Here is a 26,302-nt window from a genome sequence, read left to right as displayed (position 1 = left end):
TGCCATGGGCTTCACCGGGCTGGTGCCTCCTCCCGGCTGCGCAAGTTCCAGCTGGTCAGTCCACTGTTTGCGCCCTCTGTTGAAGTGAATCAGCTCGCTTTTTTCCGGGCCAAAGGACATTCCCCGGGTTTCTGCCCACTGCAGGCATTTGGATATATAACTTAGATGATTGGGTTTTAGTTCTGGTGGCCTCGTCCACAACCATGATTACCTAAGGTACCTAATGTTAAGCAATTGATCTCGTGTTCTTCACGACCAGGCCTGTGTGTAAATCCGCAGTGATACCTAAGGTACATGTAGGTAGCCAAGTTTCATGTTGACGGCCGGTGACTTCCAGTCATTCTATTACTTTGTTCCGACGTTCCAGTCTTTACAGTCAAACCCGACATAACCGCCCGTTCTGCCTCTGCACCCCCTGCTCGCCATCCCTCACCCCCCACCCCTCCCTCCCAACCGCCGTCGTGGCATAGAACACCTCCCTCGGATCCCGCCTCCTCTTTGATCTCCAGGAACCTCTTATACTGCATCCCATAGAACGTGCTCTGCCACTCCGGCTCGTCCGTATTCGCCTCATTCAAATACGCCCCGCCCCCCTCACTCTCCGGCGCCCTTTCCCTGGACCGTGCAATCATATTCCTCCGCAAATCCTCCGATGCCGCCTTCAAGTCCGCCGCAGTTGGGTTATCCGCGTCCGCACCCTCCGGCAACCTCCCGCTGAGCATCAAAAAATCACACAGCCTCGCGCCAGGCTGAGTTGACCGCGTTGTCGGCATGTGCACGGTTGCACGGCGCCTGGTGATAGCCCATCAACAGGCGACTCGTCTCGACGTATGTGCGGATCACAACGAACGTGGCGTTGAATTTGGCCGGGTCGGCCCAGTTGGCGCGCTGGAGCAGCTGGTTGCTGGGCACGCTGACGCGGCCGGTGCTGCTAAACAGTCTGTCGCTGCCCCAGGTAGCGTTGTAGGCCGGGTAGAAGGCTAGGTGGAGGGTGGCGTCGGGGGGTAGGAGGTTGTTGAGTTCCTTAAGGCGCTCGAAGAATGGTTTGGTAAGGGCGTGAAAGGAGGAGAGGGTGTAGTTGGGCGCGAAGACGGAGTGCATGGTGAACGTGTAGGAGTTAGGGCGGTGTAGGTGAGCCTCCACCAGGAGTAGGTGCCGGCGTCGGTGAGGGGAATGAAGAGGGAGAAGTAGGTACGTATGGCCTGCTAGAAGCGTCGGCGGTGACGGTGGCGGAAGTGCTGATTATCAAGGTGGACGTCACGACAGGAAGTTCGGGGTAGACGCGGATGGTAATGAACGTCACAACGGCAACGGTTCTGCCACCGCCGCCGCGCATCGCCCAGTAGAGGTCGGGGTTGGACTTGGGAGATGCGGTAACGAAGCGCCCATCTGCCGTCACGACCTCGAGCACCATGACGTGTTCGGCGGTCATGTCGTACAGCCCGGAGAGAGTTGTGTGCTCTCCCCCGGCTACGTAGCCGCCTATATATCCGACTGTCTATATTCTGTTAGAATATACAAGAAGTATGGTTCTAGTGGTGACTCAACTAACCTCGCAAATTCCGCCTAAAGCGCTTACGTCGTTTCAGTGAGCCTCAGCGTACACTTCCCTTATAGTCACTCCCGCGCTAACCTTCATCGGCGGCCCGGAGTATCTTGGTATTTCCAAATGTGGGTAACGAGTGCTTGAGGTGTTTCAGATTGTACGTCCAGATTCTTAACGCACCGGCGCCGCTGCTCTTGCCCAAATAACAGTTTCCAGTGTTTTTGATGACTAGCCACAGATTAGAATTGCGGGCAAAGTTGACAGCCAGCTGGATCTGCCAACATTCCTGACATCACGGCGTATACAGGATAGCCTCCGCAAGTGCAATTGCCGCTTGTGGGGTCCTCGGTGGGCATGCAGGTTTTGCCTTGGTACTGCGACCAGAAAATGGATGTCGAATCGTTCTCGCTACGTTGGTTAGTGTACCAGAGCGGACGAAGATGATAAGATCGGCTTCCTGGCATAGGCGAGACTTACTGGAAGTAAGGGTCAGGGTAGGAACTGCGGACTACCGTGCATTTCTGAGAGTCTTACAGCCCCCGGTTCTGTAGCATGGCGCGGCGATGGGCAGCTTTTCAATGAGTCCACCGTCCAGAGGCTTGTTGAAGGCATTCTAGGTTGTATCTGCTGGCCAATCTGTGTCGCCAGGCAAGGCCTTGCAGCCCCTTCTTGCCGCGGGGTCTGGGTTTAGATTGCTGTCGTTGTCGAATGCAAAATTATGGGCGTCATTTGCAACATCGGTTTCCTGAAGGAGCTTGTGCAGTGTGGCGTCCGTGAGTGACTTCGTCTCGTGCTCGAATAATGGGTGAGTGCGCTGAGCCCGTAGCCGGCAAAGCCTGATGGAAAAGGACAAGATAGCTCCAAGAATAATCAGATGGAATTCTCCGGCCATGTTTAGAAGGGCCTAGTTGTGAGCTAACCTGATCATGTGCCTGTGAAGGCAGAGAAAATAAGAGTGCTTCCCAGGATATATTGAATACCGTTTTTGGTCGGGTGTTCAAATTCCCCGCTTTCAACGGGTTGGAATGGACCATTATTTTAACCACGCGCATGGTTCTGCATAATGACTGCTTTGCAATCTGGATGATCGTTAATGTATTTTATCGAGTCAAGCAGTGCTGGGTGCCAGATCCATGAAGTAGCCGCTTTAACAGAGACCATGAGGAGCTCCAATCCCCAACAAGTCTTGTGTTTGCCATTTCTAGATCAATTTTATCCCAGGTATGTTTCAGTCTAACCCGAAGGCGATAGAAAGCAGCAGGCGATTACAAGTGGTGATTGAGCATCCAACTAGAACAACGGCACCCACCAGCTGTCGTAACTTATCACAACTCCCGGACCGCAGGTGTTGATCTGAGGCAGCATTGCCGACAGGGCAACGCCAACTGCCAGCTATCTTACCCACGTTAGTACGTGCGATCCCCAGTCGACAGGACCGATTGAGCTAAGATACCTTAAGAAACCGCCAAGTTTATTGAGGCCACTCGCCTCAGAACATACTTCCGTGCGCTCTGCCATTCCACTGGAGAATGTCAGGGTCGGCATTCCAACCTGGAACCCCAACGCCGAGCTCGGACAAGTTGGAATAAGGTGTCTTGCTTGACGGCATTGTTGTGATGTTGTCTTCAAAGTTCGAGCCATGCGGATATTACTGGCACTCCCTTGCCGAGGAAGGCCCAGGCTCTCAACACGACGTCGTCATGTTCCGCTCCAGAGATGCGTTGAGTGTGTTATTGGGACTGGATCGGCACCTCTCCGCTCGCTTTCCTTAAAGAGGCAGGTGATCGCGCGACACCGGACAGCAGATGTGACGCTGATGGTAACTGGCTCGGTGTATCCGGCAGGGCGAAGCGGTGAAATACGACTTAAACGTTTATGCTCGTGATTGCTAAGTGGTTGATGTTGCTTCCCCGGTGGGGATCCGGCGCCTCAGATCACCCGCTTACTCGGTCCCTGAACCTGTTGAATGACTTAGTCGGCAAAGGACTTTCGTTATGCAGAGGGACGAGATGACCGCCCACTCATGATTCTAGGTAGCACTGGTGTAGTGTATTGCGCCGTTGAACTGGTGCCGATTGGTCCTTGTCATGACCTCAAGGTATCATCGGCCGGGTAAAAGTTGCTCAGGCAAGACGGACTTGAAAGAAGCCCGAGAGGGGGCTTACATGAGGAGTCTCGTGTCTTTCGAAAGTTCCATGCTGTTTGACCAATCATGTAGACCAGTTGACGGTCGAAATGGAATATAACAACCTGCGGTTCCCATCCAGTTCTGCATCATCCTCACAACGGCCATACACATATCCGGGTGATTGAGGTTGGTAGTGTCCCCGGATCCGTTTTCTAGCTCATCCCCTCAAAGAAAGCAGCAGGACTACTTTATCCAGCCGATCTGGAGAACTCCGAACTCGAGCGAGCTGGGCCAAGGCAAGTCAACCTCGCACTAAATAAGGTACCCTCACGATTTCACCGCTCCTTGCTCATTGGTCTAATTCCTTTTTCATTCCAGCCAACCAAGATGAGATTCACCTTCGCCGCCGCCGCCGTCACCCTCCTGGCCGCCCAGGCCCACGGCTACGTGACATACTGGTGCACGGGCGACGGCGTGTGCGACAACTCGCCGGGCGTCGGGCCGACGTACGACTGCGGCAAGAAGCTCAAGCTGGGCGACTACGACTCGAAGCGCAAGCGCTGGAGCCACGGCGGGGATGAAGTCAACTGGGACAAGTTCTGGCGCACCGGCGGCTTCTACGACTGCTGCCATGACAAGAACAAGGGCGCCTGCTACGATGTTCAGAACACATAAGTGTGCCGGCAGGAGTGACTTCTGTGACAGTTAGGCCGCAGATAGGGTGCGGGGAGGATGGATGATGAGTCTTGGAATATGGTATCATCAGACTCCGTAAGTAGTTGTCGACTTGTCTAAGACTGTGATTCCGAAATCCATCCATAATCTCTTTCCCAGTAAACTCCAATGCCATTCCTGCGGTTAAGCAAACCAATTCGCGCTCTATCCTACTCGCTCCCCTCCGCAGATCAACCATTACTGGGCGTTGGAGACCTCGAAGGCAGCTCCTCGTGCCCGAGATCACGCAGCCATGGATCTTTGGCCAGCTCTGCAGCAAACAGTCTGTCCCCCGGGCGCCATTGTAGCATCCTCCTGATGAAGGCCAGAAACTTTCCTTTCTATTCTCCTCCGAGGACCTTCTCTTCCGTCTCCGATATTGCATCGGAGAGTTTGCCCGTATGTTTGAATGTACCTAGATTCCGGACGATGGTTAGCGTCCTGATAGATTAGACAAACAAAGGATCGGGCATGCGATCACTACCATCCTGCTCAAAGAACAGCTTCGTATCGCCCCCTCCCCCCCCCCCCCCCCCCCCCCCCCCCCAACTTCCCCGATCAAGCAGATGCAGAGGGGGTGGCTCGAGGAGCGAGATCATCCTGGCCAAATGTGCGGGCTATGATTCTCTCCGACTCGGCAGGCTCTTGTTAAAAGATTCTCTCCTTCGTAAAGAGTCCACATCTGCTTCTTCGTCAGAAACATGGCATCGATAAACAGGGGTCAGGACACTGTATCTACCATGAGACCAAAGGGCCAGATGTCAATCTTGTTGTCCCACGGTATGCCCAGAAGCAACTCGGGAGCCCGGTAGAGGTCAGGCACTACGTCTGCGTAGAACGCCGACTCGCCGAACTGAGCGTCTCCGAAATCCGAAATGATTGGGATGGGCCCGATCTGCCAACGCTGGCACGACTGAATCTGTAGTGAATCACATACCCTCCGCGCACCTTGCAGGGATTCGGAGAAACCAATATGCGTCCACGCTCCGTCCGGAAGGCTTGGGTCTCCGCCAGTCGAGAGGATGATGTTGCCCGCTTGCACGTCTGAAACTCAGATAGTAACCCGTCAGCAAGAAACATTAGTCTAGCTTACCTGTACGAACGACGTGGACATTGGGATGAAGGGAGTCGAGACCCGCACGCATGCCGTAAACGATGGGCTTTAGGACACTGTGCGATGCACGAGTACACTCGACTGCTGTACAGTCACCCTCTCACGATGGTATTTCCCCCTCCCCCCCCGGAAGCCCCCCTTCCCCCCACTAGTGTGTCGCAGAGTCCTACCAACGACATCCCCAACGGTCCGTGTACGATACACACATGAGGGCCATTCCTGCCCTGCAGCTCGAACGAGTCTAGGGCTAAACGAACGAGCTTGCGGCCGGGGTGATTCGAGGCGATGGATGAGAGGTGTTGCAGCACCTTGATTTCGTTCCGTGACTGGAGGTTGCTAGTTTCGTACACCTTGAGGGTGACATATTCATGATCTCTGTGGACGCAATCAGCGAGGATTCGGTTCAGATCGGCCGGAGGCGACAGTTACTCACTTCAGATCGCGGCAGAGCCAGGCGCTTGAGGCAGTGCAAACCCAAACTTTAGGAGAACCTGGTAGTTATCGGACTTGGAAGACATCGCCGATGCTGACTGGTACCAGTCGTCTGCTCGTACCAGGAAAAGCCCTGGTCCGCAACAAGAACGTCGTCGTCTACCTTCTTGTGCTGCACGGTCGAATCGCGTGGCGGCGAAGGACCCCGAGTGCTGGTTGAGTTTGCCACGATCACCGTTTATTGCTGCATAGTGAGTCAGTAACGGAGATCGAGGCAAGTAGCGTGAAAAGCGACGAAACGTATGTTGAGCGAGCGGTTAATCAGAGGATAGATGCAGTCACTTGGGGGGCTCCGGTCTGTGCCTTCCACTGCAGTTCCTAAAACCGGCAGGTATTGTATTGTACATATTTTGAGATCCTTGCAGCCCAAGCTCAAATACGACATTAAAGTGCAGCTGTTATGGATCAAGTAATTGCCGCGGGCATTCAACAATGACTGCGTCGTGCCTGCTGCTCCTAAACCAGTCAAAATCTGTGTGATGTCGCCGACTCACTGGAGTTACCTGCGGTCAGAAAACCCCACTCCGTCACTGCCTCACTGAAACTCGCCTTTCCTTTTAGGTTGCTACGTTCCAACGCTAACGTTAGCTTTCGGCGCGCCGAATCGGGCAAGCTGTCCAACAGAGCCCAGATTTTGTTCTTGAATTCAAGAGCCCGGGAAGCGCGCCCCAAAACTAGTTCGGACCAGTCCCCATTCGTCCGACTTCTTGGGCCTATCTCAGGAGGAGGCTGAGGCGCATTCCATTCCACATATGGGTTGAATAGGCATGAGGGAGGAGGAAATGGCTGAAGATACGGCTCTTCGAAGGTCCGTCAGGCCCGGTGCTCAAGCATAAATACGACGGGAAGCCCAGGACATCCAGAAGAACCCTGGGCTATCTCCCATGCCCGCATATCTCGGCAGACCAAGCTCTGTACGATGGTTTCCTCGGCTATACCAGACCATCTACACTGCGCCCGCACTCGACCAGCCAGTCTTCGCCCCGGATTTCAGGCCCCTTATCCGGCATACAGCGTGCGGTTTCCCGAACATGCTTCCCAGCTGGTAATGGCCATCATCGGTGCGCAGTATCAAAGTGAAGCGGATGTCGATGGAGCGGCGCAATCCATGTTATCGACATTCCTGACATGCCCGAGCAACCCTCCCTCGTTCATCGAGTGGGCGTCCGTTACCGACAACAAAGGCTTCTACAACCTCTCAGCTTTGGGTTACTGGCCAAGCAAAGCCGCTTACGAAGCCTGGGCCGAGAAGTCGGGGTTCCTGGAGTGGTGGCAGGCGCTCAAGCCCGAGGCGTGCCAGCACGGATGGTTCCTCGAGGTCTTCTTCCCGACCATGGACCGCATCGAGACCCTCTTCAACACCACCGATGCGGTCGAGGGCTTTGCCCACATGGGGGAGGCTATGAGCGGAGAGGTGCAAGAGCACGGCTACTGGGGCAGCATGCGCGACCGCCTTCCGATTTCTCAGACCGACAGCCTCCCCGGCACGCCGGCCACCGCAGAAGATTTCGACTCTCCTGAGCCATCATCATTCGGAATCGGCAGTCGAGTCAAAATCCCCGGCAAGAAGAACCTCGTCGTCATTCGTTCCGGACAGAATTGGCTCGACACGTCCCCAGCAGAGCGAGAGCTGTACCTCGACACGATGCACCCGGTGTTGATCAAGGGCATGAATTTCCTGCGAGACCAAGGTGACCAAGTCGGTTGCTACAGCTGCCGTTTCATGGAGATCGTCGATCCGGTCACAACAAAAGCCGACAACGACCGCACTTTTGGGCTGGCCTATTTCGACGACCTCGGCTCGCTGGAGCGTTGGTGCAGAGAGCATCCAACTCACCTGGCCATCTTTGGTGGGTTCCATCAGTATGCGAGGAAGCTCAACAATAATGTCACCCTGCGCGTGTTTCATGAAGTCATGGTTCTCGAACCCGAGCAGCAGCTCTTTGAGTATGTTGCCTGCCACCCTGGGACCGGGATGTGGATGATAGGCAGTGGATAGATCAGGACATGAGCTGCTTACCAGGGCGGGAGCTGGTACCAGTTGATATGGAATTCTTGAAACCCAAGTCACTTCATCTGTCTTCGATGGAAAGAGGATGTCTCGAAGATAGGTAGGGTAGCCTTCGAAAAGCCCATGAGCGCCGAACTCTCTCCCACAGACACCTCCACCCTACAAATTCCTAAACACTGTCCTAAAGATCTCCCTACTCTTCATCAAGTTCACCACTCTCAACCGCTCGTTATCCAGATGCGCCGCATCACTGGCTTGCCCACACGGCAGATGCGCAGCGGGTGCATTGAACTCCTTCTCCAGAAACCGAATCGGCGGAATGGATCCACCTTCCCGGATATACAGCGGCTTCCTGCACTTGGGCTTCTCCTCCCCGTCCGTCGCATTCGCCGGCATCGCCACCCCAGACACCCCAGCTTCCTCCCCATCCTGCGCAGCAGCAGCAGTAGCACTGTCACCGGCTGCCGCAGGCGCCCAGGCGCGCACAACCGCCTCCTCCAGCGTCCGAAAGATATAATTCCCGGGCACGCCCAACCACGGCTCGGCCTTGTTATCGATCCTGACCGTCAACGTATTCTCGCTGCCAAATTTCTCGTATTCGTCCCGCAGATACTTCTTCAGCGCATCAATGACCTGCTCAACCTCCTGCCCCGGCACCAGCCTGACACTAACATTGGCCGTGGCGTGGCTGCTAATAAGTGAGCCGTCGGGCCCGGAGACGTTATACCGATGGATGGTGAGGTTGGGCTCGCGCCAACGGGCCATGAGGCTGCGCTTCAGGTGCTCGATGGGCCCGTTTGCCGGGTTGCGGCGGATAAGGATGCGCGCGATGTCGTCGTAGCGCTGGTCCTCTTCGTGCGTGAGCGGGAGGATGCCGTCGTAGAAGCCCGGGATCTTGACGTGATTTTGGGCGTCCTTGAGCTTGGCTAGGAGGAGGGTTAGGTCGGTGAGCGGCTCCGAGAGCATGTTGCTGCCGTCGACGCCCGAGTGCAGGTCCGGGTACTTCGAGTCGATGCACACTGTGGCGTGCAGCACACCGCGCAGGCCGTACGTCAGGCACGGGACTTCGTCGTCGAGCCAGTAGCTGTTGGCCAAGAGGACGTAGTCAACATGGCCGACCAGGTCCTTGTGCATGCGGATGGTGTCTTGGAAGCCGCGCGAGCCGGACTCCTCTTCGCCTTCGATGAGGAAGAGAATGTCCGAGTCAAGGACTTTGGCTTGCAGCAGGTCTGAAACTGCGTAGAGCGCGGCGATAATTGGGCCCTTGTTGTCGCTGACTCCACGGCCGTAGAGGTAACCATCGCGACCTTCCAGCTTGAAGGGGTCGGTCTGCCAATTATTGCCCTTCATGTCCGCTGGCACGACGTCGTAGTGACCGTAGAAGAGGATGCGCTTACGCTTCTCGGCAGGCTCAAGCTTGCCGCTGAACTTGGCATACACGACGGGATTATGCGGACCGCCAGTACTGAGCATCTCGACCTGGGCGCCGAGGCGCTTGAAGAGGGAGCCCAGGTAGGTGGCACCCTTGCGGCAATCTTCAGTGAACTCGGGGCGGGATGAAATGGTCTTGAACGAGACGAACTCGCGGAGCGATGCAATCATCATGTTTTCGGATCCGCCGACCTCCTGCTCGGCTTGTGTTGGCATGCCACTAACACGCCAGACGCGGACTGTGTTGTCATTGGCTCCTGTGAGGTAAAGCCGCTCGTTTTGGTGGACGGCCACCGCCGATGACAGGATCTTGGCGCCGTGGGCCTTCCACCGGCTGAGGCACTGGTACTTTTGGCTGACGTTTTGGGAGAGGCCGTTCTTGTCTCTGCCATAGTGCACCGTGCTGTGTTTCTGTTCCTCGTTAGGCGGCGAACATGGCAACCTGGAGATGTTCTTACCGACGCCGAGCCCCCGGTCGCTGCACTCCAGAGAAGACCAAAACTCATCCTAAGCGTGTTGACATTCCCGTCATGGGCCTTGATCACCCTCAACTTCTGCTTCGTGTCCAGATCCCACAGCTCGATGATGCCCTGCAGCTTGCCGGCGTATAGAAAAGAACCGTCCACGGCGAGGGACATCACGGATTCGCTGTCATCCTCGCCGAGGGTCATCATTTCCTCGATATCGCCCAGCACCCCGTCATCGTAGTCCGGACCATCGTCGGAAAGACGCCACAGCTTGATCGTGCCATCTCCACCGCCAGATATGAGGACTTCTTCGTCCGGATCGCCGAGCACTGTCGGCCCTTTGGCTACCAACATGCAGAACACCCAGCCGTAGTGTGCATACTGACGGATTGCCCCCGGGTCAATCTCCAGCACGGTCGCAGCCTTTGGGATGAGGGCGTAGTGCTCTTCCGTTCGCCTAGGTGTAGACGTCCCGCCAACAGCGCGCGAGTCGAAGAAGCGGTGCTGGCGCTTATCTGGATGATTCGCAGAGTCGTGGGACACCCTCCTTGTCGGATCCTTCAAGCTGACCCATTGGATGTCCTGTGTCTGTGTGCCGAGATAGAGTGTCTCCCGTTGCGGGGAGTAGGCCACGCTGAAGACGTCGCCGACATCGTAGGTGCTGTAGATCTCGTAGAGACGGGTGAAGGTCTTGGGGCACCAGACGCCAATGATGGGCTCACATGCGCTCGAGAACAGGTACTTGGAGTCTTCGGACAGGAGCAGGCAGAGGACGCTTCGTTTGTGCGCCTGGATCGTTTGGACATGCTGGTAGGTGCCGAGGGACCATAGGACGATCTCGCCCTTGCTGGTACCGGCAAAGATGTATTGGTCAGAGACCGCGATTGCCAGGACTGAGCCATCGTGCCGCAGCTCCTGAAGCTTGTCGGGGGTCGGGTCGTGGCCGGAGTCGGAGCTGCCCTCATCAAGCTCGCGGGGTTGCAGGCCCGTCATCGCGACGTCGGTTCCTGATACGACTGAGAGAACGTTAGCATCGGGCAATCATCGACGGACTCTGAAAGCCAAACCCAATTTGGGGTTTATGTTCGGAGTTGTGAATCAGGTCGATCCATGATGGGCGCAACTAAAAGCCATCTTGGAATCGAGACAACATTTGGAAGAGCGCTGCGATGGGGGCGCTCCTACCCCACGCCTCAGCTCCAGACCCGTTGTGGCAGGGGTTGTACCCCACGTTTCAGGCCTGAGCAATCGGCACACTCCACTGGGAAGATGAGGCCGGGACGCACCCCACGATGCACGCGGAGAACCAATGTTCCCAAGATGGCACCGTGTACAGTACCCAACCTGGGGACTGCAACCCAGCAATGAATGTACGGTCGGGCCGAGGCGGGACGGCCCTGTTGATGGCGTGGGGTTCCAAGATGTAAAAGCCAGACACGCCGAAGAGGACGCACGTGTAAGTAAAATGGGTAGGGATTGCACTCACCGCTAGCAGTGGGAGCCCGGAGTGATCTCGCCGCCGCCGCCTTAGCTATGGAGATCTTGGTGCATCCTCTGCAACGACTGTCCTGTCCATCGTTGGCCTCTTCTTGCTGACTGTGGCCCCACGGATCGAAACAAGAGCGAAAGATAGGCACACCGACAGCCATGTCGCCGCTAACGGCCAGCCTGGCCAGGCCCGCTGAGCTGTCTGAGCAAGTCGGTCGTTGACCACCCAGGCGCCAAACAAAGTTCCGTGGCACGAGGCCTGCAGCACTGGGGGAGTGTTGTTTTTGTACATTTGGCTCTCCGGATTCTCCCTGGTTGCACGGCATCTCACCGGAACAGAGACATGACGCCAGATCAGGGGTGAGATGTGCCATTGCCGACTCTGTCATATCCCAGCGCGCACGGGTCGAAAGAAGAAAGACGGAAGCATCTCACCGCTCTTCGGAAAGTCCAAGCAGAAGTCCAAGTTTGCGTGGAAGTCGAGAAAGACGGAATCTGCAGAAGGAAGCACTGAATTCTTGGGAGACGACGCATTGCTGGTACATATACCTCATTGGTAGTGGGTTCCGAGCCGGCGACAGAACGGACGCCACGAAGCAATCCTAGACAAAGCCAATCCTCAATTTCCTCCGCGGGTTAGTCACTGGACTTCCGGGTCCAGGGGCAGAACGTCAGTCATCGCTTGGCGGATAGCATCATGGGTCAACACCTGGTATTATCTCTCGCGTGGCCTCCAAAATGCGGACCGCATTGCTACTGTAGGTATGTGATTGTCCTGGCGGCTGGAGCGACACGGGTACCGGAACTAGTAGGTAATAAGACGGGAAGAGCGGATTGCTCGAGTCCTAACGTTACCCGGTAAACTGCCCAGCCCCCTTGGCGGCTAGTCGGCTGGGCGCTTCCACCTCAGGTTTCGTCGCCCCGACGAGTGAACGGCAGCTTGGACAATCTGCAAACTCTACAGAGTATTGCGAATTGGAAAGCAGGCAGGTCCACAACGACTTGATACGAAGCACCCGAGTCACCCGTGACCTTAACGTTATCCTTATCATGCTCCGAAAACCGGTCCACTTGTCCGACCGGGTGGGTCCAGCTCTTTGCCGTTCCTGTTTCACTTGGTCTCAGCTGGGAATGGCCCGTGCGCGCTAGGATTCCTATGCGGAACATTTTTCATCGGCTCTGAGATCATCGAGATGCAAACCATCACCGATAACGACCCACGCGCTCCATCGACCACAACCACGGGTGCCTCTAATCCCCTCGATACCGGGGAATTTCATCGATAAATCTCAGTTCCTGCCGTTCCTTTATCGTCTTGATTCATAATACCCCACAGGCCGACGCAACAGGGACTTTGTCCTCCTCTCGATTGAGCATTTCCCCGAGGAGCCACACGTCACGATGGACCACACGCGTGACCCTTGCCCCTGGGTCATTCTCAATGACTTCGGCGGTGCGTTCTGCATGGGTGTATGTCTTCTCAGCTGATACTCGCCCTCTACCCCGACCCTCTGCGGTGCCGCTGCAAACACCAACTCGCGCCACGTCAACTCGTCAGCTAACATGGACTCAGGCTGTCGGCGGAACTATCTGGCACGGCGTCAAGGGGTTCAGGAACAGCCCATACGGGGAGAGACGGCTAGGCGCCATCACAGCCATCAAGATGCGTGCGCCGGTACTGGGAGGCAACTTCGGTGTGTGGGGTGGCATGTTCAGCACATTTGACTGCGCCGTCAAGGGGCTGAGGAAAAAGGAAGATGCGTATGTGTCCCACATCCATCCCGTCCCTCTGACTATTATTGTTACCTCGAACTATCAAAGCCTGCGGCATCCCACGAGTACTTCGCACAGGACGGAAAGCTAATTGCGCAACAGGTACAACGCGATTGCAAGTCCCTCGAATACCCCTTGCGATGACTTCGTCTCCTAACACGACACAGATTGCCGGGTTCTTCACAGGCGGCGCGCTAGCAATCCGAGGCGGATACAAGGCGGCGAGGAACGGTGCCATTAGTTGTGCGATCCTGCTCGCCGTCATCGAGGGTGTCGGCATCGGGTTCCAGAAGATGTTCGCGGGGGCCACAAAATTGGAGGTGAGTCGGGGGCTTCTGTCGGCTGCTTCTTTAGCTTGGGCTCTGTGATGCTGACTTCGCTAGGTCCCTCAACCACCCCCATCAAACGAAAAGGTTCTCGCATAAGACGACCAGCAGCCTGTTGTATGACAATTTCACGCCACACCCAACTCTTTTCCTCCAGGCCCACGACAGCGGCCGGACGTGTATTTCTGTATGCATTTATGACGGTCAGCATCTTGGTGGCGGCGTTCCATGTAACATAGAACCGGTTGGTTACGCCTTGCCACGCGCGAGTGGCAGCCCAACTCAGCGGGCGGACACATTTTCGGGCACATTCGCGAGATTAATATCCATCTGAAGTCCAGTCTCTCCATAGATTTACACATCTAGGGCAGCTTACCGCTCACTGATCCCAAGCTATCTTAGCTTACCGCTCACTGATCCCAAGCTATCTTGATCCCGCACCATTCGCGCGGGTCCTCCGGTCTTGCCTCCACAGCATACAAGTCCGGCACCTCTTAATCATCCCTGAAAACCCGAGCGAACACGATGCCTTTGTCATCCACCCAAGCACGAAACATACCGCCGCAATTATAGTCTTGAAGAAGCTCGGACCGAGTTTGAACAACGTTGCCATCGGAGTCCCTCACCACAACACACTCGACCCCAATCATGCCGCCCTCGCCTTCGCCTGTCCTGCCCCAGCGATCACCTGCGCTCTGCTGCAGCACACCATCCGGCCCGGTGACCCGGGTGAGCGCGACAGCAGAGGAGTTTTCGGCAAACCGCGCGATGGAGCCAACCGTCCTGGCGGCGGCCGTTCGAAGAAATGAGTCCCCATTTCCAGTGCCGGAAACAGCGAGCGACCGCGTCGTCGCCAAGTGGTGATTCCGGTTGACCAGTAAAGGGGTATACATCCAGGGCATAGGCAGGCAATCCGCAACCAGCCCCTTGAGCGTCCCGGCCAACTCTACCGCTGTCCCCTGCTTCCTCAACCGCTCCATCAGGTCAGGACCCCCACTTTCACTCCATTCCTCGGCCCAGAATCCCGCTCCCACAGTTGGCGTATCCCCGATCCTCCCCGTCAACTTATTCGTCAGCCCGCCCGTGCTCGTCGCCACGCAGACCACGCCCTCTTCATCCAGCGCCACGGCACCCACCGTCCCTTGCGGCAAAAACTCGTCGTCACACCACCCCGCAACCCCCTTCCCGCCCTTCTCCCTCTCTAACCCCCTCACATGCTCCTCCCACCGCCTTTTCGTCCAGAAATATTCCTCGTCCACCATCGCAAGCCCGTACCGCTCCGCCAACTGCTCCGCCGCCGCACCGTGGATGTGCGTGTGGCCCTGCGCGGAGGGCACGTCCAGTCTCTTCCTCACCCCCTCCTTCCCATCCCCTTCAAAGAGTCCTGTGCATGAAGGAGGCGGCGCGAGGTCGGCGTCCCCGCGCTCGAGGATTGCCCGCGCGAGGAGGACGGGGTTCCGCACGCGCCGCAGCCCGGACACGCCCGCGGCGCGCTTGGCGTATGCGCACCCGCGCGACACCATGACGGACGCTTCGAGCTCGTTGACGCCGTCGCGCGTGAAGACGGCGCCGTGGCCTGCGTTGAAGAGCGAGTTGTCTTCTAGCAGGCCGATGGCGTGCGTTGCTACGGTGAGGGCGTTGGGTAGGGCTTTGGTTGTTGGGCTGGTTGGTAAAGGGGTGGTCATGAAGTGGTGCGTTTTAGAAACCTGGTTATAAAGTCAGGGTAGGGACGGGGTTTAAAGACGGTAGGGACGTCCATACGATTGTCAAGAGAGCGGCGCGAAACTCGGCATAGCGTGAGGGGTTGAGAGTTGCGGGGGTGATGTTTCCTGCGCCACCGTGGATGATGAGGCGGGGCTGTAGTCTGGGATGGGAGGGGATTTGGGGTTTGTACTCCATTGTTTCTGAGAGTAGGGGCTTTGGTGTAGGAGAAGTAGCGGTTGAACACGGAAATGTAAGTTTTGAGAGTGAGATGGCTCCACTGACTTCGACACAGGAGGGCGGCTTGATTGATGAAGGACCAAGACCCGCCTTTGCTTATCGATCGCCCTGGATTGGTTCTCTAACAGATTCCCTTTATGTACTGAACTCCATATCGCCCCTACCTCAGCTCTATGAGATGCGCGGCTGTCCTTACGTCTGAACACCTTGGTCAGTAGGTGTCTGCATCGAACCAGCGTTGCCAACCGCTCTCCCTCGACTCAGGTATGTTGCGCGAATCGACAATCGCCTCACAACCTGGTAGATGCTCGAGGTCCTCCGTCAGCAGTTGCTCCGTTTCTGCCAGCCAATTGCCATTCCCACGGAACATGAAGCGGATGGATGGTGTTTCGGGTCCACCGCCAAGGGCACGCGGCCTGCACGTACAGCCACAACTCCGAACTGGAATGGCGAGGCTGAACGGCTTTCTAAGCCGAATCGGAGCGGTCGAGTCAGACCTTTGTCCTTGCGGCCGAGCGAGGGAAACCGTGGAACATTTTCTATTGCGATGCGTGAGATGGGAAGCTCTGAGGGAGGACATGTTGCAATGCACAGTGGCAAGGCGAGGGAGCCTCTCATTCTACCTGGGAGGGAAAGCACCATCGGATCCAAAGATGTGGTCACCAGACATGAAAGCAGTCCGGGCAACGATCAAGTACGCAATGGCGACAGGGAGATTGGATCTTGACGAGGAACAACGAAGATTGGGACAATCACAGTAGCGGAACTCCACTAACACTACACAGCCTCAGCCAGCAGATCCCGCTTTAGCTGCTGAAGATAGGACGCTGAACACTTGGAGAACGCAGCCTCCAAGTCGATCTGCTAAACTAAGTCAAGAGGCAACAGGTGGCGTGAGAAAAGGGGAGAGAGTAGAGGGCTTGTACGAGTTGATGGTTGAACGTCAAGGAATTGGATGTAGTTAGCGTGCCAAGGCCCTTTAGGCTTCGTGCCTCCGGGCGAAATAAATTCCATCCATACACCCGGCCAGGGCATCGTCCCTCACCAAAACTTTGAAAGGATAATTGATGCGCCTGTATCCTCTTACAATGCACATCCCCTGACCCTCAGACAACTCCGGCGACCTATAACATCCCTGTTATGGAAGTCGGCGAACACAATACGTATGGTAAGCGCCCCAGCGTTGATCTTACTACAGTACGCAGCCAATCGACCGTGGCGCGCCAGTTCACCATCGCCAAGTGTAGGGGCCAGCCCTGCGGCACGTACGGAGGAAAGACGGATTCAATAAATCGCATGTGGGCTAGGCAGTCGATAGGGACGGTCTTTCGGAGGAAACGTGAAGCAGCAAGATGCTTGTATGGGTGGGCTCCTCGTTGCTGGGGATCGCCGACGCCGGGAGTTCGTTTGAGATCCGTGGCAAGGCCAAGAGTGGCGTCGTGTCGTGAACCATCAAACGGTTTCCTGAGAAGAAGACCAGTTGCGCATCGCGGGACAGGAGCCGGCAGACGAGATAAAGGCTGGTTGGCGGAGCCCAGCAGTTGCAGCTGAAGGAGAATGCAACATGTCAGCGGCGGCAGAAACAACCTGCGGGCGGTGGGAGCCGGCACGGGTTGGGGTCCTCGCTGCATTGGCATAGTGGCAACCGTAATGGATATGAGGCGGACAGCCCCCTTCGTGCTGCAAACAAGGCGGGCGGTACAGACAATAGCATGGATACTCCGTACACCAAGTTGGTATACTCCAGGATAAGAAGACGTTGCTCACGCGGCAGGCTTATCAGAGCCGATGGTACTGTAGCAAGTGCAATTTGGAGGGGCGAGGCCTTAGCACAAGCTTGTAGAACGGAGCTTTCGGCGAACCGCTGGAGTCGACGGTTTCTTTGTTTGCAGAGTCGGATACGGTAGTCCTTGAGGCCGAAGGGTAGGAAGAGGGCGAAGGGAGTGACAGCGAGCTGCCCAGCCTCCAGCGCATATTCATGCTAATAGTCGATATTGCAGACTAACGAGAACGCAAGACGTCGGGCGCTAACGTGGGACGACAAGACCAGGGTAGCGGCTTCGGTATAGAGAGCGCAGCGGGCAAGTAACAGCCCCGCAAAATTGCTCAAAGGAGGCGGGTCAAGTTCACTTGCACTGTGCCGACCCTTGTGGCCATCAAAGTAGTACGTGTATGGGCAACCGTCATGGCGTGCTACACCGATGTGAAAGTAAATGCGGTTGCGGAGGCATGGAGGGAGATGTACAAGAGTCATCGACCGGGGCTGCGGCTTCTCAGAGTCCCGCGTCATTATTGGGAGGGAGATCGCCGTTGGTCGCGGCTGTAATGGTGATGCAGTTAGAATTTAGACTGAGTCCCAGAGGTACTGACGCCTATATGCGAGTGTGGAGAGGGGCGAGAGACTGTCGAACACCTTGTGATGTGGTGCTTGGCCCCACCGTTGACTCGAAGATGGGAGAGAGCCGAAATCAGAACGCGAAGGGACTTTTATTCTGTCCTACAGGGAATTAGTCCCAAAGCTGCACGGCTAACGGGGAGGATCCTGGACTGGCTGATGGACTCGGGGAAACTGCCGATGTACGGTCTGGCCAGGAGGCTGGAGCTGGAGCTCGGAGTCTTATACCCTTTCCTTCGAAGGCCAAGAGGCCTTCCCACTTTGTATTTGCAGGATCGCACACTGATCGTTTCCTTGATTGTCGATATGGGTTTTTCACCCGGCCCACGAGGGCGCGGTTTTCCTGTATAGTAAGTTTGTTGAAGGTCCGGCAAGCCCAAGGGCACAGCGGTGTAGGAATAATAATTTAGACTGAGTTTGAAGTGTTCTGACTCCTCGACTCGCATTTTCTTTCAGTTTTAGTGGCGAGCAAGAAAGAGAGAAGGCGCGAGGAGGTCAGCATTCCTAATGAATCAAATCAATTCAAATCAGGCTCAGATTTAATTTGATTTGAGAGGACAGGGGTAAGAATTTGATTTGATTTGAGTTTGATTTGAGTACAGTCAAATCTATTCAAATTGTTAGAATACAAGTGGCGCCTTGCCATCGCAATTCCCAGTCAAGCAATCTCCCTGCTGCAAAATACACGTTTTGACAGCCAATACTTCAAACAAACGAGCTGCTCAATTGTCTGGTCCATCAATCGACACCTTTGCGTCGATATCGTCAACTCCGATTGGCTGAATACTCTCTCAACCTCGCAAGAAGTGGCTGGTATTGATAGGATATCAAACGCCATTCTTGCCAACTTTGGCAACGAAGTCTGATGCCGCCGCCACCATTCCAGGGGGTCGTCATAGGTAACAATGGCAGAAAGAAGGATTCAGTAATCTCATCCTTTAGGAGGAGATCCTCAGGCTTATCGTAGAAGTCTTCGTCGATGAGGTGGTTCGGTCGAGTCTGAACAGACTGTTGGGGGGATAGAGAGCCCTGCTCGTTGTAATCTTCGTCAAAGAACTTCTTGAAGCCTTAAATGATACGCTGAGCGTGTTCTTCGGAGAGGTGCTTCTCAATCCATCGCTTCTTGAGCCCAGGATGCAGGATCATCGCTACCCAGTAAGCAGGCGAGTCTTCCAGAGTGGCGATGTATTTGTCGATCTTGGGTTTTTCACCCGGCCCACGAGGGCGCGGTTTTTTGTATAGTAAGTTGTTGAAGGTCCGGCAAGCCCAAGGGCATAGCGGTGTAGGAATAATATTTGTCGATCTTATAGATGGCAAGAGCAAGACTGATCCTTGACGCACGAACGTTTTGCCGGTCGGAGAACTCAGCTGACTCTTTGTTTCCCGCAATCTCTGGGTCGTCCGCGCTGTCTCTATATTTCCCAGGCTGGCGCCGCTGCCGTTGCTGTTGGTCAGAGAAGATCTCTGACTGGGTATTCGGCGGCGCGATCGGCTGTATGCCGGTAGCTGATGCCCAACGAAGATTAAGGTGCCAGCGAAGTCAGGGCCGTCCATCGCAGGACTTGCGATATTGTCAATGTAAATACTTCGCTGCCGGCGAAGTGATCGAGTAGGTAGTGCAAAGATGCTGCTACCTCAGCGATTCGAGGCGCCCTGTCCTCAAATCTTTTTGTAAGACGAAAGACCGGCTCAAGAACGTCAACAGCAATACCAAGGAAAGACCAGTCGTCGTCTCTAAGGAGGTATTCTTCAGGAAGGCGCTTCTTTAAATCCCAGAGGTTATTGACCATCCTCCTCTGGAAAATCTCAATCGGATCTTTCAGTTGCAACGCCCTTTTTGCAGAAACGCCCTTTTTGCGAACTCGAGAAACGAATTCCATCTAGTATCGTTCTCCTGCTTCACCATCAAGCCACCAAGCTCACGAGTATCCTACAAGACTTGGCCAAATTCGAGGAACTCTTCTTCCGTAAGCTCACCGCGCGTAAGCTGCAGAAACTGCTCCCTTCGCTGTACGCCTCGTCTAATCCACCCCATCAGGTTGTAAAGCCCCTCTGAATAGGCCCTGATTAACGCCAGTTTTCGAGGAAATCGTTCTCTTCTTGAAGTGACTTATGCTCCTCCGATAGAGGAGGAAGCTTCTTGATCGCTTCCTTAAACGTGCCGTCGAGGAAGCCGGTCGCGCTGAGGTTCAGCTCATGATTAACACAGCGAATTCGGCGTCGGCGTGCGAGGTCAGGGACGAAGTCGTCATAAGGGAGAGAGGCCTGAAATAGCTCTCTCACTGCTGAATCACCCGAATCGGCGTTATCGGCGGTTAAGTAACCGACAGCCTCGGAAAGAGCGAAATCCTTAATTATACCCTGTAGGACCAGACCGAGCTTCTCGCCCCCGTGGCTTCCTAAAATGCGTTTGAACACTAGGAGGCGAAATTGGAGCTGTTGCAAGTGGTCGACAAAGTGGACGGTGATACCGAGGAGAGCGTAATGATTTGGAGAGGTCCAGAGATCGAATGTCAGATACTTCTTGTATAGAGACCTTGCAAGCTCATTTTTCAGCAGCTCTTTCTCAGCCTCGAACTCAGCCTTCATCCACGCCCTGACGGTATCGCCGCTATATGGCAGGAGCTCCTATAAAAGATCCTTATTGAGAAGGCAAAGGAGTTGGCGGAAGAGCGGGTGTTCGATTCCTGAGAGTAGAAAATTTTCGCCCGCTAGCCAGCTGAGCAACGTCTACCTGAAGAGCTGACCTGTTGTTTTGGTCACAAACGCCTTCTTTAAACTCTCTTGCAGGGTGTAACGGGCTGGGCCCGGTGCGAGCCTCGGCGACTCTCGGCCAATACCAAGACCCCTGATGAGGCTATTCCCACTCGCCCCACAGCACACCGAACCTTCTAGCAACGCGCTCAGACCAGCGCGCCTACGAGGATAAGTATGCTTGCGAGCTACCAGAGTCTGTCGTCTCTCCTTTTCTTCTCCAAGTTCAGTGTACTCGTAGAGTCGTCATCAGCTAGTTGCAATATACTGCCTGAGACCGTTACAAGGGTCTTCTAACGGCGAGAACTAGGCTCCCCGAGTTCTTGGCGAAGTTCCATGAACTCTATACCTATTATGGACAAGTGGGTCTCTTACTAATACTTTAAAAATAGTCAAATCAAATCAAGCGGATTTGATCTGGAATTACCTTGATTTGATTCGATTTAATTTGAATGATTTGATTTGTTAGGAACGCTGCGAAAAGATTGTGGGTAACGTATCAAATCGGAGAGGTGATTGTGACAAAAGGCATTGAGAGGTAAAAAGCAAAATTAGCTCAGGTGGAAGATTCAATGAGGGGGAAAAACAGAAAAGTAAACTAGGTTCTGGGTAATTGGGAGGAATTTGAAACAGGTGATGAGTCGGAGGGGCCATGTTGATGTGCAGGAAAGGCAGTAAAAGTTGGTTGAGCAAGTCAGCCGCTCAAACGCACACCGCAGTGTGAGAGTGGAAAAGGCACCGAATTCGAAGAAGGGTATCTGAGGCGAACTACATGAGGAGCCATTGGACTCACCTGTTAAATCAGTGCGCAGCTTCCCGGTACTGAGGATGGTGAGGGTCATGTTTGGCGCAGTGCCAAGATGCGAAGCTGTAGTGGCAAGAATGCACGAGGAGATAATGAGAGCAGCAGCGTGTTTTTCAGTTCAAGTTCGAAACGAAGGGTTTAGGGTCAGGTGATTCGCACCCGACATTCACAGAAACAGTAGCATTGAATATTGGCAGCAACAATAGGATGAATAAGTTATCATCAGAACCAACCGATGGGTTTGGCGGCTGGCTGGCAGTTGACCTAGAAGTAAGATACGGGACAGGGCGGAAGCAGTGGGCAGGCTGGTTGTAGAAATGTTCAGAGGAGCGATTCCTGCTATATAGTCTAAGTGAATATCTGGAGTGTAAAAAACTATCTTTATTAAGATGTCAAGTTAACTCCAACAAAGGTGGGAAACAGCTCCGTATCAGCTGCAGCTGGACCGAATTGGAGTTGCGAATGTCCTGTTTGAGACAGCACGAGAGAGACGGAGTCCGGTCGCTGAGCCCCGATCCAGACCCACAGTCAGCTGCCATTTCCGAATACCTAGGCTCCCTCAGCTCTCCAGGTACTGTACCTACAGTAGCATGCCGGTCCCACATTAGTACCGTGCCAGGACCAACTGTGCCGGCCGTGCTGCCTCGTGTGCTACTGGTGAGTGTGCTTGCCTCAGCGAGCAACATGCTGGCTTTTTAGGCTTCGTGCCTCCGGGCGAAATAAATTCCATCCATACATGCTGGCTTTTCGTAGTCTCAATAACTCAGACAATTCAGGAGTACATGCTTGCTTCTTCTTCTGCTCAACCACACCAGTTCCACCCAGGGAACCCAATCTGCATGTCTCCAAGGGCAATTTGGTACGTATGTACCTTGTTTTCGTAGGTATGGAAACAACTGATGCCGATCACTAAGGTAAGTCCAGGGCTGACAATCCATCAGGTTCATTGACAACAATGACGGCTGTTATCGAGAAACTCGACAATGCTCTATCCGACGACGTCATCGAGCTGAAAAGGCGCCTGCAGGGGCTGGAATACAGCGATGCCGACACTAAGCGTTGTGTCTAAATTGTATCTAAGATCTGGAGACCGAGTTGAAGCAAGAATAGAGAACTTGTACTTTAACTACACGAAACTCCAGGATGCTTGCATGAATACTTTATCCTCCCAACTCTCCTCCATCTGCGACCAGCTTCCAAGCTGGAGCAGCAGCAGCCGCCGCAGGGCAAAGAAGGCAGAAGTCCGCTGAACGATCTAATGCAATCGCACCAGCGCATTGACACATCATTCAACAGCTAGCCATTCAAGTCGAACGAGCTGCAAAACTATACGTCCACCAAAGCGAGGTAATCTGCCACTGCACCCACACCATGCTCAACGGCAGCACCAAAAACTTGGGCAGGCGCATGAACCAGGTTTGTTGTTCAACACATCCAAATTCTAGGGCAGAACGGTAACAAAATCACGGCCTGTCCAGCTTAAGAAAATCTTGATCAAAGATAAGATGAAACTGAGTGGCCGTCGTGGTGCTGCGGAGGCCGAGGGTATTAAGGATGGCGTGCAAAAGGCGGGGAATATGGCGTTGCAGGTGTAGAGGCCACACAATCGCATTTGGAATACGCACAAGGCAGTCTTTGCTCCGTGTAGTGGGAACCACCCCATGGCAGCCACCAGCAAGATCGTCATAGAGCTACCTTCATTCTCTCATTCTCGTGGCTGCGGCTTCGGAAGATGCACAGATGGGTGAAGGGGCTGTGCTCAGAGCCGTGCTTGCGACTTCAAGGGCGAGCAGCCACAGCTGATAGGTGTCCAGGACATAGATGCACGGACATTGCCAGCTGTATCAGTGATTCTAGGTCAGTGTCTCCGTCCCGCAACTTTCGATCAAACGGAACAGAAGCCTTGACTCCAGCCTTCTCGACGAAGAACTGTCCTATTACCGGCTCGCTGACGGCCGGTAACCCATTCGCGCGGCAAACAGGCTAGATCGGCCTAACCATGAACAATCCATTTAGAGGCAGTCCTGGCTCATTGTTGGGCACTAGGCCTCTCTTAGGCCGCTGGTGTCACACGAGTTCATGGCGCCCACGGTCCCTCGGAGAGTTGTTCCGGTATAGACACAGGGCTGCTCGGCTCGCCACGGACTAGCGCACTGTTCATGTGCCAGGCCAACTTTCTAGAGTCGTACTCACACTATGTGGTCCCCCAGAGCCGTTCCAATCCTGGTCATGACAATATCATGTTGCTCGACTGGATGCTGACATCAGTCCTGCGCCTGGTGTGGACTGGAGTGCCCGGGCCTCAAACCGTTATCACTCATGACGCGATTGAACGCGCAATCAGCCGTCAGGAGCTATAATACCTCCATGTTTCCATCTCGCCCCCAACCTTTGTCGTTCATTACTCCCATTCTCCCTCAGACTCTTCTCTATCCTACAGTCCAATTTCCGACCCCGAGGCTCAATTCCTAAGATCAATTCTGTCGGAAGTCACGGCGGCTCACAGCAGTATTCATCGCCTCGGCCACAGGACCACGAGCGTGATCCTCCATCACTCTTTCCCATTCGTCCATTGTGACTTCAGCACGCCGCCCTGACATGGCCAATCCCGAGTCGTACGCCGCCTCATTAGGCTACTCGATCGTGGTATGTACAGTGCTAAATTTCCGCGCTTGGTTTATCGTCACTTCATGAAGGGGATGAACCAGTGCGTTCTGTGCTAACAATGACCAGAGTGACTTGGAAAATGCCATGTCAATGTCAATCGGCTCGGAGGACTCGGGTGAGGGATTGGATCACAAGCATGATTCTCCGACCCGCGACAGCGGGAGTGGCAGCGCCCCCACGGCCGCTAACCTCGCTGCCGACGAACATGGCAACGGACGGCCCAGCGGAGGGCAGCAGAGCGAGGAGGTAGCCGAGTTGGCCCGGCAAAACAAAGAGCTTCGGGCCCAGCTCGAACGCACCATGCGGGAAAAGGATACCGCTTTGGAAGTGGCGAAGACGTTAGTCCAAAACGCGTCCCAGGCAAACGCCAACTTTTTCAGCACCTTGCGCTCGCTGCGCCAAGAAGCGAACAGCGCCAAAGGTGCTTGGGCTTTCCTACAGGGCGAGCTTAACAAGAAGACCCAGCAGCTCGAAAACGCCAACGAGCAGCTGGCCGCTGCCCGGCGGGAGTCGGAGTGGGACCGGCAACAGTTGGCCGAGATGTCTGGGGACTTGTCTGCCGAGTTTGAGAAGAGGCAGGCCGCTGAGAAAAGGGTCAAGCTCTTCGAGGAGGAGTTGAAGACGACCGACAAGGAGCTGGCGGAGAAGGACAAGCAGCTCAGCGACGCCGAAGAGTACAAGATGCGGGTCGAGCTGGAGTTCCAACCAAAGTACGCCTCTCTGTGCGGGCGTTTCACGGAGCTGAAGGAGCGACATGAGATCTACTTGCAGCAGCTGAAGGATGCAACCGACCCCACCAAGGCAGCCGAGAGGCGGGCCGAGGTCATGGTCGCCGTCCGCGAGGAGCTGAATGCCGCTATCTCGGCTGCTGAGCGGCGGCAGAGCGAGATCCTCGAGCAGACGAGGGAGGTCAGCCAAGGCATGCAGCGCATGGTCGACTCACTGGGGACTCGTCTCGACGAGGCCCTCCACGGGTACAACGACGGCAACAGCAAGCTGGAGGCTAGTGTGGAAGAATTTCTGACGGAACGTGTCTGTATGAAGGAGCAGCTGAGAGGGTTTGAGGAACGAATGAACGAGATGCTCCGCGCGCAGCTTGCGCAGGTAACTTCTGGGGTTGCGCCTTCACGTCCGCCACAACCTGGTCCTTCCCCCCCCCAGTTCTCGTCCTCTAACTCGCCTTACTACTATTCACATTTTCACCTGCGCGGATGAAGGAACGAAGGGGAGGTGGCTGTGGTATACTAGTAATCAACGACAGGAAAACGACAACTGATTCACCTCAAATCGTTCAACTGACACTTCAAGAGCATGAAGATTGCCCAACTGAAAATTTGGATTTCCTGCACGTACAAGATCCCCGAATGGATTCCTGAATGACTATCCAGCCCCTGGAACTTCCTGAAATTCTCCATGCAAACTTTGGATACCAGGCATCCTCGGCAATGATCAGAATATCATTATGCCTCGTATTATTGTCAATCCCTTGACTCTTTCGGCAAGCGGTTAACTATACGCACGAAAGCATATTCCATTGAGGTCTAATCGTACGCTGAACATACACAGGAATTGATTAGAACTAGACAGGATATATGTTAACATGCGATCATTGGCACCTATGTAGTCAAAACTTCAAAGAGTGTTGGATCTCGTCCCTTGTCCGCATTGGGGCGGGAACGAAAAAATGACGTAAAGTTGACTCGGATACCGGGAGTCGAACCCGGGGCTGTTGAGAAACAAGTCACTCCTAAGAAGTGAGAGTCAACGATGTTACCGCTACACCATACCCGATTGAGCTGAGTGTGATGCCAACAACCAGCTTTCAAGGGCTGTACCACAAAACATTGATAACTATGCTGGAAATAACTTAATGCACACCATTAAACCTATACTTCACCAAGCGACTGGAAATTGAGTTGCCGTGTTGAACTGAACTGGCTCCTTGGCACCTGGATTCAGGGCCTGGGCTCTGTTGCCCAATGCAGTAAGCGTGGAAGACTCGTCACCCACCCAGAAGCAGGGTCTGGCGAGGGTCCCGAAGCGCTCGGTTCATTCAAGATACACACACACATGACGCATGGTTCAGACAGCCAATTCAAGCTTCATCTTGTGCCTCAATTGATGCAGTGTCACCTGGTTGGTCTATGCCTATTCGAGCCTGTAACTGTTGCTGTCCAACACGCGCATATAGCTCAACAACGTATCGAACAATGATATCCTCTTCTAGTTGGGTAAGCTTCTTCGATTTGG

The 26,302-nt window shown here is 54.7% G+C and overlaps 10 protein-coding genes and 1 non-coding gene across 11 annotated transcripts; 4 read left to right on the top strand and 7 right to left on the bottom strand.

Moving 5' to 3' along the window:
* Nucleotides 1-376: 376 nt before the first annotated feature.
* N657DRAFT_651823 (uncharacterized protein) lies at nucleotides 377-2,438 on the bottom strand (the record flags this gene model as incomplete). The annotated part of the gene is made up of 9 exons (XM_062794240.1): nucleotides 377-479; nucleotides 514-698; nucleotides 736-1,137; nucleotides 1,196-1,498; nucleotides 1,607-1,628; nucleotides 1,681-1,774; nucleotides 1,809-1,954; nucleotides 2,024-2,067; nucleotides 2,283-2,438. The coding sequence occupies 9 exons, from the start codon at nucleotides 2,436-2,438 to the stop codon at nucleotides 377-379; spliced, it is 1,455 nt and encodes a 484-aa protein (XP_062651800.1).
* A 1,517-nt stretch (nucleotides 2,439-3,955) lies between these two features.
* On the top strand, nucleotides 3,956-4,804 carry N657DRAFT_584598 (uncharacterized protein). Its single transcript, XM_062789766.1, has 2 exons — nucleotides 3,956-3,970; nucleotides 4,053-4,804. Exon 2 carries the CDS (start codon nucleotides 4,062-4,064, stop codon nucleotides 4,347-4,349), a length of 288 nt encoding a protein of 95 aa, XP_062651799.1. The 5' UTR covers nucleotides 3,956-3,970; nucleotides 4,053-4,061; the 3' UTR covers nucleotides 4,350-4,804.
* Nucleotides 4,805-4,932: 128 nt separating this feature from the next.
* Nucleotides 4,933-6,020, bottom strand: N657DRAFT_667391 (uncharacterized protein; the record flags this gene model as incomplete). The annotated part of the gene is made up of 5 exons (XM_062795401.1): nucleotides 4,933-5,070; nucleotides 5,128-5,432; nucleotides 5,482-5,578; nucleotides 5,709-5,877; nucleotides 5,977-6,020. 5 exons carry the CDS (start codon nucleotides 6,018-6,020, stop codon nucleotides 4,984-4,986), a joined length of 702 nt encoding a protein of 233 aa, XP_062651798.1. The 3' UTR covers nucleotides 4,933-4,983.
* A 570-nt stretch (nucleotides 6,021-6,590) lies between these two features.
* Nucleotides 6,591-8,120, top strand: N657DRAFT_638429 (phenylacetaldoxime dehydratase). Its single transcript, XM_062791591.1, has one exon. It carries the CDS (start codon nucleotides 6,914-6,916, stop codon nucleotides 7,991-7,993), a length of 1,080 nt encoding a protein of 359 aa, XP_062651797.1. The 5' UTR covers nucleotides 6,591-6,913; the 3' UTR covers nucleotides 7,994-8,120.
* N657DRAFT_638428 (glutathione degradosome) lies at nucleotides 8,028-11,059 on the bottom strand. The gene is made up of 2 exons (XM_062791590.1): nucleotides 9,895-11,059; nucleotides 8,028-9,847 (listed from the first exon to the last, which is right to left on the bottom strand). Exons 1-2 carry the CDS (start codon nucleotides 10,894-10,896, stop codon nucleotides 8,165-8,167), a joined length of 2,685 nt encoding a protein of 894 aa, XP_062651796.1. The 5' UTR covers nucleotides 10,897-11,059; the 3' UTR covers nucleotides 8,028-8,164.
* Nucleotides 11,060-12,571: 1,512 nt separating this feature from the next.
* N657DRAFT_138 (mitochondrial import inner membrane translocase, subunit Tim17/22) lies at nucleotides 12,572-13,746 on the top strand. Its single transcript, XM_062785917.1, has 5 exons — nucleotides 12,572-12,861; nucleotides 12,965-13,152; nucleotides 13,267-13,279; nucleotides 13,332-13,484; nucleotides 13,548-13,746. Exons 1-5 carry the CDS (start codon nucleotides 12,793-12,795, stop codon nucleotides 13,587-13,589), a joined length of 465 nt encoding a protein of 154 aa, XP_062651795.1. The 5' UTR covers nucleotides 12,572-12,792; the 3' UTR covers nucleotides 13,590-13,746.
* A 76-nt stretch (nucleotides 13,747-13,822) lies between these two features.
* On the bottom strand, nucleotides 13,823-15,389 carry N657DRAFT_659829 (asparaginase; the record flags this gene model as incomplete). The annotated part of the gene is made up of 2 exons (XM_062795019.1): nucleotides 13,823-15,196; nucleotides 15,252-15,389. The coding sequence occupies 2 exons, from the start codon at nucleotides 15,387-15,389 to the stop codon at nucleotides 13,985-13,987; spliced, it is 1,350 nt and encodes a 449-aa protein (XP_062651794.1). The 3' UTR covers nucleotides 13,823-13,984.
* Nucleotides 15,390-16,484: 1,095 nt separating this feature from the next.
* Nucleotides 16,485-17,348, bottom strand: N657DRAFT_638421 (uncharacterized protein). The gene has a single exon (XM_062791589.1). It carries the CDS (start codon nucleotides 17,066-17,068, stop codon nucleotides 16,556-16,558), a length of 513 nt encoding a protein of 170 aa, XP_062651793.1. The 5' UTR covers nucleotides 17,069-17,348; the 3' UTR covers nucleotides 16,485-16,555.
* A 1,445-nt stretch (nucleotides 17,349-18,793) lies between these two features.
* N657DRAFT_111 (uncharacterized protein) lies at nucleotides 18,794-19,636 on the bottom strand. Its single transcript, XM_062785783.1, has one exon. It carries the CDS (start codon nucleotides 19,378-19,380, stop codon nucleotides 18,895-18,897), a length of 486 nt encoding a protein of 161 aa, XP_062651792.1. The 5' UTR covers nucleotides 19,381-19,636; the 3' UTR covers nucleotides 18,794-18,894.
* A 4,228-nt stretch (nucleotides 19,637-23,864) lies between these two features.
* Nucleotides 23,865-25,468, top strand: N657DRAFT_55 (uncharacterized protein). The gene is made up of 2 exons (XM_062787888.1): nucleotides 23,865-24,031; nucleotides 24,119-25,468. The coding sequence occupies exons 1-2, from the start codon at nucleotides 23,984-23,986 to the stop codon at nucleotides 25,265-25,267; spliced, it is 1,197 nt and encodes a 398-aa protein (XP_062651791.1). The 5' UTR covers nucleotides 23,865-23,983; the 3' UTR covers nucleotides 25,268-25,468.
* Nucleotides 25,469-25,751: 283 nt separating this feature from the next.
* N657DRAFT_t1 lies at nucleotides 25,752-25,843 on the bottom strand. The gene has a single exon. It is a non-coding gene; the product is annotated as a tRNA-Glu (tRNA).
* Between the last annotated feature and the right edge of the window lie 459 nt (nucleotides 25,844-26,302).

This window comes from Parathielavia appendiculata (assembly GCF_033297405.1).
Source record: "Parathielavia appendiculata strain CBS 731.68 unplaced genomic scaffold N657scaffold_1, whole genome shotgun sequence".
NCBI lineage: Eukaryota > Fungi > Ascomycota > Sordariomycetes > Sordariales > Chaetomiaceae > Parathielavia > Parathielavia appendiculata.
The sequence above is the reverse complement of the archived record's forward strand: the minus strand, read 5'-3'. Positions and strand labels throughout refer to the sequence as shown.